This window comes from Stegodyphus dumicola, chromosome 8 (genome assembly GCF_044657685.1).
Source record: "Stegodyphus dumicola isolate Sdum_Otavi_A_Nest chromosome 8, ASM4465768v1".
NCBI classification, from domain to species: domain Eukaryota; kingdom Metazoa; phylum Arthropoda; class Arachnida; order Araneae; family Eresidae; genus Stegodyphus; species Stegodyphus dumicola.
The window spans coordinates 183694978-183711930 of NC_140775.1; the positions used below are offsets into that span (position 1 = coordinate 183694978).

A 16953-nucleotide genomic window follows, 5' to 3' on the forward strand; every position below is an offset into this window, starting at 1 on the left:
TCAGATGTACCGGCTATTAGCAGATAGTTACATTATGATCTGGGTCGTCGGGTGCACCTCATTGACAAAGACCATTTTCTTTTTATACTAAAACGATCCATATACGATGAGAACTGACCATGACGGGTAAGAAATGAGCACATTCTGAAATCTACGTTCCTTTCACTTATCGTAATTTGGGGAATAAATGTGTAAATTCTCTGAGCAGTCAAGCCCGAATTTTTGGAAGAACTGGTCGTAGGGATTCAAAAGTGAGTTTTCCCGAATCTTCTAAAAAGTTTCCAAGTTAATAAAATTTGCCATATGTCGTCAAGGCTCATCCGGAACGAATCATGCGTTTCATATCATGCGTTTCATATAAAGGATTTTTTACAATTCAAACTTTGCTGCACTCAGAAGTGAAAACTCTAAGAACTTAAAAATATGACTACAAATTGGATTAAACAGAAAACAAACCCTACAATTTGCATCCTGAAAATAATAAATAAATAAATATATAAGCAAAGCAATGCACAGTACTACATCAATATATAAAAACAATAATACAATAAAAAAATAAGGGATATAAATATTTGCGAATATTTACAATAATGTGTATATTTGGGGGGTCATGATGCCTGAGAATCGATGCAAACAGCATAAAATATTTGTTATTACACAATCGTTGCTTCTAGAAATAAAGAAATTTCAAAAGAAAAATTTCGGCACGCAAACGGATTTGTTCTGGAAGATTTCGTTTTGCAGTACGGCGTGTCAACTTAATTTATTCTACAGACTCCGAAAGAAGGAACGCCAAGTTTTAATTCGAAACTGCCTTGCGTGTTATCGATTTCGAATTTCTTTTTTTTTTCCGTGCAGGGTGCTCTTCCTTTCGACGACGATAACCTGCGGCAGTTACTGGAGAAAGTGAAGAGAGGAGTTTTCCACATTCCACATTTTGTTCCTCCAGAGTGCCAGGACCTCCTTAGGGGAATGATCGAAGTCTGTCCAGAAAAAAGAATGACGGTAAGTTTCCTCTTTTTTCGGAAGAACAAAATTAATTTCAGTAATCTGTGTGTATGCTGTTTAGGTTGATTTAGAAAACTTGCTTAGACATTATCTACAGTAGTAAATCCTACATATAGTAAATCCTAAAGTAATAAATCCTACAGTAATAAATCCTACATTCCAATTTGCATTTAAAAGAGCCATATTAAAAGTATAGTCTTCATGAACTAGAGTTAGTTCTGGGACTGTGGACCAAAATTTTATATTTTAATTTAGGAGAAATTTTCTTCTGCGCAAGGAAAAAATGTTTTTATTCTTAATCAATTAGAGATGCTGAAATTATAACCAGAGGCACCATTTTTCAAAGACCTGTACAGTTACTAGCGTACGCTGATGCCATCGACATTACTGACAGAAGTAAACAGGCAGTTGTGCAGACTTTAATTTTCCTAGAGTCTGCAGTCAGAGACATTGGACTTACCATTAATGAGTGTAAAACAAATTTAAGGCAGTAAATAGTAAAGTGCATAATCTCCTCCTACTGCAAGTAAAGTCTTATACTTTCGAGGGCGTTTTAAAGTTTACATATCTCGGTGTTATCATCTCTAATTATAATAATATTAAACTTGAAAATGACAATAGATTATTTAGAGCTAATAGATGTTATCGTGGTTCAAAGAATTTTTTGGTGTCTAAATAATTAAACTTCAAGAAAAAAATTAATCTTCATAAAACTCTTATTAGACCTTTTATATTGTATGGTAGTGAACGCTGGCCATTCTCAAAAACTGATGAAGAAGGACTTCTAATCTTTGAAAGAAAAATACTACAGAAGATATATGACCCAATTTAGAGAAAATAATAGATGGAGAATTTTGTTTAACCATGAAATATATAGAAGATACAAACAACCTAATATTGTCCGAGTCAGCAAACCTTACGTATCAGGTGGATTGGACATATTTTTAGATGTGATATCTTGAACCCTGTTACAAAGGTGACCTTTGCAAATGTAGAGGGTACCAGGGAAAGAAGAAGACCTCGAACTAGATGGATAGACAGTGTGGAGGCAAATTTCAGGCCTCTAAAAAGGAATTATTGGCGGACTGTAGCGACTAATCGGATCCGTTGGAAGAAGATCCGTTGTTGAGACGGCCTTGGCCTGTAATAGGCTGTAGTGCAACTGAAGAAGAAGAATCCATTTACAAGGATATTTTGGAATTTATTGTATCATTGTTCCGTGAAAATTCCAGAATCCTAATACCTCCATTTTTTGAAAACTGTACTGCGAAAATATAGGGTGAGTCTGAACAAGTGGAAAAAAACTTTAGGGAATGACAGAAGACAGCTATATAAGCAATATTCGTCATAGAATGTATGGTTGGAACGAAAGCGGTGAGAAGTTAAAGGGGAGTTTTCCATTGTCACATTTAAAGATTTAATACAAGAATGACAGGAGATATTTTCAGAGAACATTTTATCAACAGGAATGTAACTAATGTACATTCCCAAAGAAACTGCTCAAAAGACCTTTCAGCTATAATGCATACTTCACATCTGCGCGATAGGACTAAAGCACGTTTGCAAAGATACCAAACTTTTCACGATACCGCAGGCAACAATGTCGAACCTGATGTAGATCCATATTCGTTTCAACCAGGCATTCGTAGACTAAGCTTTTCATATGGCCCTCCACAGGAATAGGTCCAAACACGAGAGAGCCAGTGACCATAATGGCCAAGCTATGCGACAACCTCGACCAATCCATCGACCTGGAAATTTCGGGGTTCTTATAATCAGCCATCGTTTCCGCAATCCACAGTAGAAAATGTCATTGTGTCCATTCCATTCTCCTCTATAAACTGAGCGTAGCCTGCATGGATTGCAGGCTTTTTGGGAGTTGTCATAAACTAGAAGTATCCTGAAAGTAAAACCCATGGCTGAACAAGTCGTATAACCACTCATCCTCTAGAGAATCCACTGTAGAAAACACCGTTTTAAGTGCGAGGACCGACCATTTTTGTGCCATTTACATTGTCACAGGTAAAGGTAAAGGTAAAAGTATGGGGGACACCAGCGATGTACCATAGGTCAACTGGTAATGCCTTCCCATACTAACTCTTTGAGAGGAAAAAAAAGGGGGGTAATTGCAAGTTTTATAAGAATTTGCATAGACTGAAGCTTTTCAAAAGGTCTAAAGTTTGCCTATTATGGTACATCGTGCAATTCAGTACGCCCCGCATCCAGTATTTATTAAAAATAATGGTGTAGGGCATAAGTAGATTACAAAATAGTAGGACCTACATTGTCACATACATTGTCACATGTCATTGTCACATGTCACTACATTGTCCTACATAGACACATAGAGACTCGCCTTTTGAATACCGACCATACATTCTATAACGAATACTGTTCGTACAGCTGCCTTCTATCAACCCCTAAAGTTTTGCCTACTTGTTCAGATTCACCCTCTATACGAAAATTCATTTCTTCTTCATTACTTTGCAAGACTTAAAAATCAATCCTGAAAAAGAAGTAAATTAGAGCAAAAAATTGATTAACAAAAGTTGAAAATTCTTCCATCTTTTCATGAAGTATCCAAGAAAAGTTTCAACAGTCCCAGTTTCTAAATCCCATTTGAATGAAATCCAATAAAGGAAAAAATAGCAAGCAAAAAATTAAATTCAAAATTAGTTTTTTTTTTTTTTTTTTTTTTTTTTTTTTTTATAAATTAAACAGTTGAAATAAAAATATTTTTTACTGACGTTTTCATTAATTTCTTGTGCAATTTTAAAAACTTCCTTCACCTTTTATTTCTTGTTACTGCTTTTTAATTTATATTTTGTATTCCATAAAATATTTCTGAAAAGATATCTTCTCTTTGATTCGAAATTAAGACTAATTGACTAATTGTGGTCACAATTTCTCGTCATAATAAATTTAATTAATTCTAATGTATAAACTATATATTTTCTTTCAAACTCTGTCAAGGTCGTTAAATATTGATTAATGTTTTAAAAACTTTCTCTTAATTTTATTTTATAAGAAGAGTTTATTTATAATATCGCGAAATAAAAAATTACTGAATCTTTTTTTTCCCTAATGGTAAATTGTGAACAGTTACAGTGTAACCCAGTCCATTAATCTATACAACGATGTGGTGGTCTCTTTATTATGGAGGCACCTAATAGGTGGTCCACCATCGCCTCCTATGAAGGGACGGGCAGTTACAACCATGACTTCTCCGGGATTCGAATCCAGGCCCTTCGGTATCGCAGTCAGGCTTCCCTAACCACTATACCGTCTGGGCGGGAAAAAAAAGAAAAAAAAATATTGAATCTTGCAAACTCTGTTCTTCTAGCCTCAAGTGGGATGACTTTGTCTTGCAGTGGGTCCCGGCTCATGTTGGAATAACTAACAATGGATGAGCTGATAAACTAGCTAAAAAAGGAACTAAAATTTTGCAATCAAATAATAGTGGGGTACCACTTAAATCAAAGAAAATAATACTGAAAAATGCTATTCGGAAAAATTTTGATGTTAAATTACTTGAAGAAGTTAAGTATAAGAAGTGGAGGGATTCGATTTATTATAACCCGGACACTACTAGATCCATGGCAGTTCGGCGTTCCGTTTGGTGACTGGACATGATTTGTCTCGCTAAACATCTGCTCCACATTGATGTCCCTTATGCAATATGTATGTAGATTATGTATTGCACAAGTATTGTATGTATACAAGGTGTATTGTATGGACTTTGCATGTATGATAGTCCCTTGTGCAAACCAAATTTTGTTAACCAAAATTTTGATATAGACAGATATCACTTGCTAAAATGTTACTCCTTTAAGGGAAAAAACCTTATACAGTCAATACTGACTGTATAGGGTTTTTTCTCTTATACAGTGTCTCACAAAAGTGATGGGACACTTGCGCTTTACAAAAGGAAACTAATAAAATTAATTAAAAACCATGTAAAACTTTTTTGTGGGTGTGTTTCATACTTAAATTTAGTAACAATTATTACATATCATACATTTTCTCAAAATATTAAAATATTAATTTAATAAAAATACAATTGCTTAGAACGGAGCAAAAAATAGTTCACATAAGTGATGGGACACCATTAGATACTACTACGTACTATGCAACAAAAATCGTCTGAAGTAAGCAATAAAAATATTTTTTAGGGTTTTTAGTTTTACTCAAAAGCAATTGGCAATAATTTATAAAATCGTTTGCAGTATTTCTCTCCAGTTTGTTTTGGAATTTTTGTGTTTTTTTAGCTCTGTGCAGCCATGAATGCTAAACGAAAAGAAACTTTGCCTGAAATTCGAAAATGAGTTATTAATTTGCATATTGAACGTGTAAAATCTATTAGAGAAACTGCTGAAACAGTTAACCTGAGTCATTCAACAGTTTTCAATATCATTAAACGATATAAAAAGAATCATATGATTCAGGATAAAAGACGACCTGGCCGACCATCAAAGCTATCCAATGGAATAAAGTGAATTATCGTTGGAAATATTAAAAAAAATCCAAGAATGAGTGCTCCTAAAGTTGCTGCTGATTTACAAGCATTATATGGAGTAATTGTTAATCCTGAGACTATTGGAAGAGTAATTCAATCTGCTGGATATCACGGTAGAGCAGCCAGGAAAAAATTCTTCGTGAGTGAAAAGAATAGAAAACCCAGACTGGCTTTCTCAAAATGCAACATAAAAAAAATTCTGATTACTGGAATGAAGTTATATTTGCTGATGAGAGTAAATTTAATATATTTGGTTCTGACGGTAGAATCTTGGTGTGGAGAAAACCCAGGGAAGAATTTCACAAACAGAACTTGGTGCCAACATTAAAACATGGTGGAGGAGGAGTTATGGTATGAGTGTGTATGTCGTCCGCTGGAATTGGTAATCTTGTTTTTATTGATAGTATAATGGATCAGTACAAGTATATTGACATTTTAAATCAAAATTTAAAATCTTCAGCACGAAAATTGAACCTTCATAACGATTTTAAACTCTACCAGGACAATGACCTCAAGCACACTGCTTTGAACGTTAGACTCTGGATGCTGTGTAACTGTCCTGAAATAATAAAAACACCACCACGATTTCCAGACTTAAATACCATAGAGAATATTTGGCAAGAATTGGAATCAAGAGTTCGCAAACACACCATTTCTTCAAAACAACAATTAAAATCGGTGCTTCAAGAAGAATGGGGTAAAATCATTCCAGAAATGCCAAAAAAATTAGTCGAATCCATCCCAAGAAGATTAAATCATGTTTTAAAAGTAAAAGGAAATCCAACGAAATATTAAAACCTTTTAAAAAGTAAAATTTTTGGATAAATATTTGATGGAAAAGTAAGTCTCCCATCACTTATGTGAGCCCTTTTTTCTCCGTTCTAAACAATTGTATTTTTATTAAATTAATATTTTAATATTTTGAGAAAATGTATATTATGTAATAAATGTTACTAAATTTAAGTATGAAACACACCCACAAAAATTTTTACATGTTTATTTTACTACAGTTTCCTTTTGTAAAGCACAAGTGTCCCATCACTTTTGTGAAACAATGTATATACATATAGGGTCGGGCTTGAGATTTGATGTAGTTGATATACAAAGATTAATTTTTAACCCCAAGGGCTACATTAAAAGGACATTTTGCTTTGAAACTATATTGAAACGGCATTTTGCGTTGAATCACTAAAAGTGTTGCACCACTTTTCAAACTGTTGCCACTCAATATTATCGCCCAGTATTATGTTTAAAAAAATTAAATAATGAAGAATCTGCTTGAATGTATGTATGTTTCTCGCAACGTGAAAAAACAACTGTACCTAGATACATCAAATTCTGAATAACGTAGTCCTTCACCGAATTCGGAATTTGTTTTATTGTCTAACTCATATTTTGTAAAACTTTAACAAATTTTTGTTTAACAAACTCAACGATTTCAAAGCGAGCAATGGCAACAGTGTGCGAAAAAAAATTTATCTCCAGCGCGCGAGACTGTCTACCGGAATTTCTAAAGATATGTTGTTTTTAGATATTTTTAGCTCAAATGGAAATTATCCTAAATGTTCTAGAAACGTGTATCTGCATGTAAATGGAAAAAACGCCCGTTCGTCAAACCTGAAAGCTTTGACATTTTGACATTTTTTTCTCCCCCCTTTTTCCAGTTTTGATGTAATTATTGTTATTGTAATGAGGTTAAATACTGTTTTTCGTTTTGTAATTCTATTTTTGTATTTTTCTTCATGCTCTAATTTCATGCATCAAAGATTCAAGGGGCCAATGATGCATAATCAAGTGCTTTTGATCAAGTGCATAAACACATTATAAGAAGAAAAATGAATTTTAATTCAATAGTTAATTTGCTACTCCTTTTTTGCAATTAAGACATTTGCCGGCTAGGATGAATCACGATTTCTCATTTATCACACGACGGTCGCGTCAGGGTAGCCGTCTTCCAGGCGAACATTTGCTCGCTACCCCTCCCCCGTACAGAAGGTCAGGCACAGGCTGGTGGTGACGGTATTGCTGCGGACTCTCTGAACACAGTTGCACCCTTACATGGCATGTGTCTTCCCAACTGGAAAATGGATTCTTCCAGGAGTACAATGCCCCATGTCACAAGTTTCGAATTGGGTTGAGGTGCTTCGAGCAGCGTAAAGATCAGTTCCAATTAATGTCGTGGCCACCTAACTCGCCGAATCTTAACCCGATAGAGCATATTTGGGATGTCACGGAGCGGCAGCTCAGACACCACCATGCCAAAATATCTCGACTTTACGTTGTAGAGACATTAGGTATTTTATCGGAAGTAGGAGAAGTGAAAAACCAGCAACGCCCTCTCCGGGAATTGAAACCACGGACGTCTGGAATACGCGCCCAGCGTGCAAACCACTACCCTACGAAGGCATGTTAAGAAGCGGGAAGAAATACCATATATACCCCTCTTTTAAAGGGCGACTTCGGTTTTTAGGTGACCCAATCGCCAAAACCTGGGTGTGGAGAATCATCATTCACTACCCTTTTAGTTCGGGCGCCGCTGTGGAATCATTAGGTATTTGAAAACAAGAGAGATGAAAATCGCCGGGAATCGAACCACGGATTTCTGGAATACGCGCCCAGCGTTCAGGCCACTACACCAGGAAGGCATGCTAAGAAGGCGGGAGAAATACCTTATAACGTGACCGCTCCTAAGACATATGACACAACCCTTGTCTAGTCGTCTACCAAGAACTTGTGGCATCCATGCCAAGGCAAGCTACGTCTGTTTTGCAGACCGAAGGTCGCGCAACGCGTTATTGAGTTGGCGGTCATAATGTTTGGGCTCTTCAGTGTATACTGTAAAATATATTGTACAGTCATTAGATTTCTTTTAAGCAGGAGACGTGAAAAATCTGTAGGGACACACAGGGACTCGAACCTGTATCTCTGGAATGCGCGCCGAGTGTGCTACCATTGCACCACGAAGGTATGCTGGAAGGAGTGAGAAAATACCTTATAATATGTTTCATTATTACTATCTGAACGCACTGAAAGTGGAGCGATTTTATAAGAGATTTCGTGTTTCCGCCTTTGTTTTACAAGCACCTGAGCTGTTGTCTTATATTCGATTTCATAACACCCCGACTGTTTTTATACCTGATTTATTATGTACATTTTACATTTCTCTACTGTTTCCATAGCAGCAACTGGAGCTATCAAATAGACCTCTGCAACGCCATTTGTGGTTCTGAGAACAAAAATCAAACAAATATTTTAAATTATATCTATTTAGTATAATTTTAAAATGTTGAAAAATTAAAGTTTTACCTTCAAAAATGAATGTACGAGTAGAGTTTGAATGAATTTCTATACATATCGTTTTCATAATTTTGTATTTTGAATTATACTTTTAGACTAGGGGCATGCGTTGTAGTGCTACTTAAAGGAAAAAGAGTGTTTGTGTTTCAATTCTGTTTATTGAAATGCCTTTCGATACACAATGGTACAATACGTTATGACTTATCCATCTTTCCAACGACCACACTTGGATGAAGACTGTAATCATAATTAGCATCGTAATGGAATGCTCCAAGATTTAAATCAGCGTGCAGTGTTCGTCTGGATCAGGGATCCCCAAACTATTTTGGACAAGTGACCCCTTTTCCAAAAGGAACTGTTACCTCAGACCCCCATGGCCAAATTACCTACTTTTAAGATCAACCCCCTTATTCATAATGGTTCGCTAACTTAAAACAGCTGCTACAGAGTGTTATTTTTCATTCTGACTTAGGTCAATAGAAGAAGACAGAGTGAGAATTAGTAATAACTTTGTAATCTCTTTAAATAAATGAGTACTTATATGAGTTATTATCGTTCAAGCTCCAACGAATTTCAAAACGCAAATGAACTTTCAACCTAAGTGCAAGCTCGTTAAATAGTAAAATATGAACATGTTTGGACTTGATCATGAATTCGTTCGTGTTAAATCTTGTAAGCGTCAAATAGAGACCAAGTCAAAACGCGCCTGAAAGACGTACGCTCGAACTCGGTTACAGCCGAAAACATCGCGGCAAAATCATCGCGGACGAAAACGTCGCGGAGAAAACAACGCAAGGCAAAAACGTCGTGCTACAAAACATCGTGGGAGAAAACATCGCAACGAGAAAACATCGCAGTTCTAAAACATCGTGGTACAAAACATCGTCGTCGAAAATAAAGCGGTTCAAAAACTTCCCAGCTTAAAAACATCGTCGTCGAAAATATCGCGGTAAAAAATAAAGTATCTACAAATCATCGCATGACAATAACATCGCAGACATGCTTCTTTCAGGCTTTAATAACTGTAAATGGATATTCCCTTATTGATTTGTGATCGCAAGATGGAAAGAAGGATAATTTTTACTTTCATACTTTTTATTAACTAATAAATTTTTGCTGAGAAAATAAGAATGAAACTTAAGCATAGAAAATTAATGCAACTTATAGCACTTAATAGAATTTTAAACCGACATAGTTAACTAACAAAGGCCATTAATAAATCATTTTTATAAAGTTTTTACTGGTAAATTTTTCATGAAAAGTATAATCTATAATTTGCATTTAATTTTTTATGCTTAAGTTTCCTTCTTACGTTTTCCGCAAACATTTATTAGTTAATAAAATATGTGAAAATAAAAATTATCCTTCTTTACATACTGAGCTCACAAATCATTATGGGAATATCAATTTACAATAATTAAAACCTGGAAAAAGCATGTCTGCGAAGTTATCGTCATGCGATGATTTGTAGATACTTTATTTTTTACCACGATATTTTCGACGACGATGTTTTTAAACTGCGAAGTTTTTGAACCGCTTTATTTTCGACGACGATGTTTTGTACCACGATGTTTTAGAACTGCGATGTTTTCTGTTTGCTATGTTTTCTCACACGATGTTTTGTAGCACGACGTTTTCGCCTTGCGTTGTTTTCTCCGCGACGTTTTCGTCCGCGATGTTTTTGCCGCGATGTTATCGGCGGACACCCTCTTGCACAAAGTTGTCCACACAAGACTTGCCGAGTTCTTCATCTTGTACGAACTTGAGACTTTACGTTACTACAACAATGCTGTTTCCTACAAAAATATTAATTATTCTTAGCACACGTAACACAACATAAACAATACAGTATCTACCTATCTTGAAAGTTTTAAATAAGAACTTGTGTTAATTTAATAGGGGTCGATTTTTAGACCTCGTCGACCTCCAAAATCAGTTTTCGTTTATGTCGACACCTAGGAAACCATCGACCACTTTGGGAATCCAGGGTCTAGATCGAGCAGTTGCGTACTCGAATATTTTCCAATCTTGCCTGCCGTTGTCAGTTTGTTTCTAAAGCTCGTGGTTCTCTGTTCTTTTTATCGTCCTTAAGGTGCAAATCGAGCAACCGATTTTCTCTCTAGTGTCATAATTGATTTCACAGCAAAAGTAATGCTTTGTGACGTCTATTACAAATTCACTTTCAAAAGCAAAGAAGCGTTTGATGCAATGACACGAATGCTAATGCGTGCGTGTTTTTTGCGTGAAAAATTAAATATTTTACGCTTTGCTGAATGCTAACACACTAAATTTAAATATTTTAATTTGGGCCGTGCAATACATTTCTCTTAAATAATCGAGTTTTTTACTAAATTCGAGACAAATTAGTATAACTGTGTTTTTCCGGAAGGCAGCACATTTTTTTTATATCGCCGAGTATTCTGATTAAATCTGAAACATATATATCTTACGCGTTTGCAGAGTGGGAATGCAAAGTTTTCAGATCACTGAGATTTTAATCAGAAGTTCGTTAAATTGGCGTAAAATATATGCATATCGCTTTTTTTTTTTAATGGACTTCGAACTTTGTACTTCTAGAAAGTTTCGTGACGATAGCTATAGTAATGACTGAGTGTATCGCAAACAAATAAGTACACAAACAAACATTCTTCTTTATATATACGAGTCGTATTCGGAAACTAAGTACCCTTTTGAAAAAAAAAAAAAATAGTAAAACAATTTTTTCGAATCCAATTTTATTCTTACATGAAAATACATATCTTAAACTATTTTTCAACATAGTTTCCGCCAGTGATCATACTTGTCATAGCGGGTGACCAGTTTTTGTATACCATAGTCAAAGAAACTTCCCGCCAGTTTCGATAACCACGACTCCACAGCATTTTTCGTATCATCGTCAGATCCAAAGCGCTTGCCACCAAGCTCGCGCTTCGCGTGCAGGAACAAGTGATAGTCGGACGGCGCCAAGTCCGGGCTGTACGGCGGGTGATCGAACTGCTCCCAATGAAACTGTCGAATTAAAGATTGAGTGACACCAGCAGTATGGGGCAACGCATTGTCATGGAGCAACACAATTCCTTTACTGAGCATTCCTCTTCGTTTGTTTTGAATGGCACGCCTTAGTTTTGTTAAAGTCTCACAATATCTTGCCGCATTAATGGTTTCACCTCTGGGAAGAAATTCAGTAAGCAAAACGCCTTTCCTATCCCAGAAGACAGTGCACATGATTTTTTGTGATTACATTGTCACTTTGAACTTTTGTTTTTTCGGAGAATGAGTGTGTCTCCACTCCATCGATTGTTGTTTCGATTCTGGTGTGAAATGACACACTCAAGTTTCATCACTCACAATTTGGTTTAAAAAGTTTTCTTCCTCATCACTGTACCGCGTGAGAAATGTCAGGGCACTACCAAGTCGCTTTGTTTTCTGAACATCAGTGAGCATTTTTGGAACCCATCGGGAACACAGTTTGCGATAATTCAAGCGGTCAGACACAATTTCGAACAAAACCGTACTTAAAATTTGTGGAAATGTCTCTGAAAGAGTTGTCATTGTGAAGCGTCTGTTCTCATGAATTGCTTCATCAACTTTCCTTACCAAATCATCGGTGACAACAGAAGGCCGACCACTCCGAGTCTCGGCGTGGACATTTGTTCGACCTGCATTAAACATTCTTACCCAATTTCTCACCATTCCATCACTTATCGCGTATTCACCGTAAACTTCTGTCACTTGACGATAAATTTCGGCCGGTTTAACATTCCTCGCGTTCAAAAATTTAATCACGGCACGAATCTCACAGTCAGCGGGAGAACTAATTGTCTTAAACATTTTGAATGTGCACAGTAAACTGAAAACACAACATAGAGCAACCGAAATGGCGACAATTGAAAGTCAGTGAACAAGAAAGACTAGTGCGCATGCGCGGGACGCCTACCACAGCGCTGCGACGGCGCTAGAATGAAACGGTACTTAGTTTCCGAATACGCTACGTATATAGATTTGTATGCATTGCATTGTATTTTAACTTAAATGAAGCAGAACAAAATTTTGTAAAAATCAAATCATCAGCTTGACATAGACATTACAATATAGTAAATTTATCAATGCCACAAAAAAAAACTATGTTCATAGATTGTATCAAACTATATTTTTTTAAATCATTTCTTGCAGCTCGCCGAAGTGACGAGGCATCCGTGGGTAATTGCGTAAGTACAATTCATTAACACAATTAAGATTATCTAATATCTACAAAGCTGTATGAATTATACATAATGCGTGTTAAATAGAGTAAAAGTGATCGATATTTTTATATTTCAGAGGAAGCAAATCTGAACTAGAACTAGAACTTCCAATGAAAGAGGCTGTTCAGGTAATGATATTTATTTGAATTACAAATAAATCCATACCTCTATGTATCTTCCTTTCTAAGATGCCATGAAATGTACTTGTACATACACATTTATATTAGCATGATTAATAAAAAAATTAATAAATAGATTAATAAAAATTAATAAATCAAGTTAAATTCTAAATTTTCATGTAACAGGATGTTAGAGTTTCTGTCAATTTTTGTCTAAAGTAAATGTTCAGGAACCTAGTGAATTGTTAAGCGGCCTGTCTCTGAGTTCAAATAACTAAAGACGTAAACTCAAAATAAGATGAACACTTGGCCCCTTTCTCGGGCTTACAACAAAGCCTCAACTCGGGCTTCAACTCAAAATAAGAATACGAACTAAATTAAAACTAAATTAAGAGACTTACCCGAAGCTAACACAATTATCTAACGTAGTTGGCGCTTGATTTAAACTAACAGGTGAATATAAAGAGGCACGTAATATGCGGGCAAGCTTCAAGAGAGACTTAGCCCGAAGGCAAGGCACACGTTATTCAGGATTCCTAGCTCTCTTTAGCGATGTAAGTTGAACCTTCCTTAAATACTACTTCTAACTTATTTGCATTCAATGCGATTCTAAAAACTCATTCTGGTACGGAGTTGTAAGTGGAAACAAAAAACGATAGGAAAGCACATGGAAATTAAGCTGTTTTAAAATTAAAATATAACTTACAAGAATAAAAATGAGAAACATGTCTGTTAGCTCCTATTCGTTTCGCCATATTCTTGTGCTAACGTTAGTAGAGTAGCTGGAGGAAGCTGGAGAGGCGGTACACCCTGGGCGGAAAATTTTTAAAGGTGGCATTTTTTACGCGAAATACTATTATATGGGAATTAGTTAAGTGGATCGTCGAGGCAGGTGAAGAATAATTAGGTTCTAAATGGACATACGGAATTAAATTGAGGGGGAAAAATCTGATGTGTACACCATATGACTTCATTGTACGGAATATTAAATTATACGCATTTTTTCTTGCATTTCATTTAAACTTACTGCATTGAATTAAATCTACTTCCTCGATAGCGCATAGACCAAAATAGAATAAATGCACTCTTTAAATTCGCTATATTTGTTTACCAAAGCGACACTATGGCGCTAGGTTCACTTAACAGCGTTATATTTCGTTCATATTACAACTCAGAATGCACAAAATTTATATCTTTTGAAGAATTATCTAATCGTTGCCACATGTTGTATTCAAATACTTTAATAAATCTAGTACGATGTATAAAAGAAGTTAAGCAAACAAAACAAAAAAGAAACAGTTTTTCACTGACGATTGAGTATTTCTCATTCAATTAATTCAGTTCTCACTTCGCGACAAGGCAAAAACACATAAAATCTCAAGATATCTATATTAAAATTTGCGAAGTAAATCTTAAACACTTATTTCCTCGAATAAATTCCAGAATGGATTAAGCATGATTTAATTCGCAATAATAAATGAAGGCGTTATCTTTTTTATTGCGAAGTTTACTTTCTCTAAATTGGCAACAAATCTACTATTCTGATCTAATTTTTAAATAACATGACGCATACATTTGTTTACATTTGAAAATTTGATTGTAAAATATTGCTTGCAGATTTATTAAAGGCATACAAACCTTAACCGGAAGATGAAGATAGGAACAACATAATTTAATCATTTTTAAAGCACAAAATGCACAATTTACAAACGTATAAGAGTAAAGAAACTGAGATCACTGAGCCGGGTAACAAAGTAGATATATATATAAATATATTTATATACGTTTGGTGGGGCCGATTGCAACCAAAGTACGAGGTGCACATCTACATGTTATAGCAGTCCTATATACAAAATTTCAATGTTCTGAGGCTACTCGTTTTTGAGTTATGCGAGATACGTATGTAATACGCACAGACGCCACGAAAAAATCTCTCCAAAATTCATTTTAAAGCAGTTTTATAATTTTGGAGGAGGAAAAGAGTCTTTTATTCTGTCCTTATGTACAGATCTCACGCAAAAACATCGTTAAATTGCATTCCATAGCGGTCAAAATGGATGTTTTCGTTGGAATATGCTGCCTGAAACTTTTCGCGATTACAATACTTCCTTTTTACTTCGCACAAGGAAGTAAAAAGAAGAGTTTTTACTTTCGGTAAAGTATTGAAAGAAAACGCCACAATGATTTCGAAAGCTGCATACTTTTGTTATTCTTCTTTTACTCTATTAGAACTTTGAATGCAAATTAGGAATATCAACTAGATTATGATAGCGATGACGTTACTAAGAAAAATATTATTCATCAAAAAAGAAGCATTTGAGAGTTTGGTTTCCGTTATTGCTATGGAAATCGAAAGGGGAACAAAGAAGAGCTATCCTTTTTATTTTTTGCACTTTATCCTAAAATACAATCTCCAGAACAAAGTTGGACATGTTGCAATACGAGCGCAAACTTCTTAATTTCGATAACTGTGTTGCTAGTTGTGAGAAGAGGTTTCTAGACCAAAGGGCGTTAGCCCAAAATTTATTTCGTTTTGGCATTTCGCGTCGAAAAGTTTAAAAGTCCGAAACACTTTTTAAATTTTTGCCACCAGATATTATCGCTCTGTATTATATTAAAGAAATTAAATAATGAAGAATTTGTATAAATGTATGTATGTTTCTCGCATTGTGATAAAACAAAGATACCTAGTGGCATCAAATTTTGAATAACGTACGTCTCCACCCGAATATGGGCATTTTGAAGCCGAAATTTGGAATTTGCTTTATTAACTATATCATATGATTTTGTAAAGCATTTATGAATTTTTGATTAACAAACTCAACGATTTCAAAGCGAGCAACGGCAACACTCTAAGGGAAAAAACATTTTCATCTCCAGCGCGAGACCCTGTCTTTCGGAAATTCTAAAGATATGCTCTTTCCAAATTATTTTGCGATATTGCTGTTGATTTTAATTTTATGATTTAAATGCAAAGAATGTGATACTTAATAAATAAACGTAACACAAGAAACGTTAAAAAAACGCCCTTTTGTGCGTATTATAAAATCTAAAAGCTCTTTTTACTTCCTTGTGCGAAGTAAAAAGGAAGTATTGTAATCGCGAAAAGTTTCAGGCAGCATATTTCAACGAAAATATCCACTTTGACCGCTTTCGAATGCAATTTAACGATGTTTTTGCGTGATATCTTTACCTAAGGACAGAATAAAAGACTCTTTTCCTCCAAAAAAACTAAAAAACTGCTTCAAAATGAATTCTGAAGAGAATTTTTCTTGGCGTCTGTACGAACGTATGTACGTACGTACGTACGTATCTCGCATAACTCAAAAACGAGTAGCCTCAGAACGTTGAAATTTTGTATCTAAGACTGCTATAACATGTAGATGCGCATCTCGTATTTTTGTTTCAATCGGCCGCGCCAAACGTATATAAATATATTTATAAATATATCCACTCTGTTACCCGGCTCAGTGATTTCAGTTTCTTTACTCTTATGTTTGTAAATTGTACATTTTTTGCTCTAAAAATGATTGAATTATGCTGTTTTTATCTCCCGGTTAAGGGTTTTATGCCTTTAGTAAATCTGTATGCAATATTTTTAGAATTATCAACAATTTTAAAATTGTTTAAGTGCCGCTAAGCCTAATTTGATGGCGGCCATTGCTCTTGTTTACATTTGAAACAGCTGAGTTAAGCCTATTTTTTAAATAACGTGGCGGACATATTTGTTTACATTTGAAACAGAATAATAGTAGATTTGTTGCCAATC

The 16953-nt window shown here is 35.2% G+C and overlaps 1 protein-coding gene across 2 annotated transcripts in view; it reads left to right on the top strand.

The window, feature by feature from the left end:
- Positions 1 to 16953, top strand: part of LOC118192136 (serine/threonine-protein kinase BRSK2-like) — a 320182-nt gene that overhangs the window by 236704 nt on the left and 66525 nt on the right. For both annotated transcript variants that reach the window (XM_085822811.1, XM_085822812.1), the window contains exons 7-9: positions 859 to 1005; positions 12995 to 13029; positions 13142 to 13193. In XM_085822811.1, coding sequence (XP_085678937.1) covers positions 859 to 1005; positions 12995 to 13029; positions 13142 to 13193 — 234 coding nt within the window. The remainder of the gene's footprint in view (positions 1 to 858; positions 1006 to 12994; positions 13030 to 13141; positions 13194 to 16953) is intronic.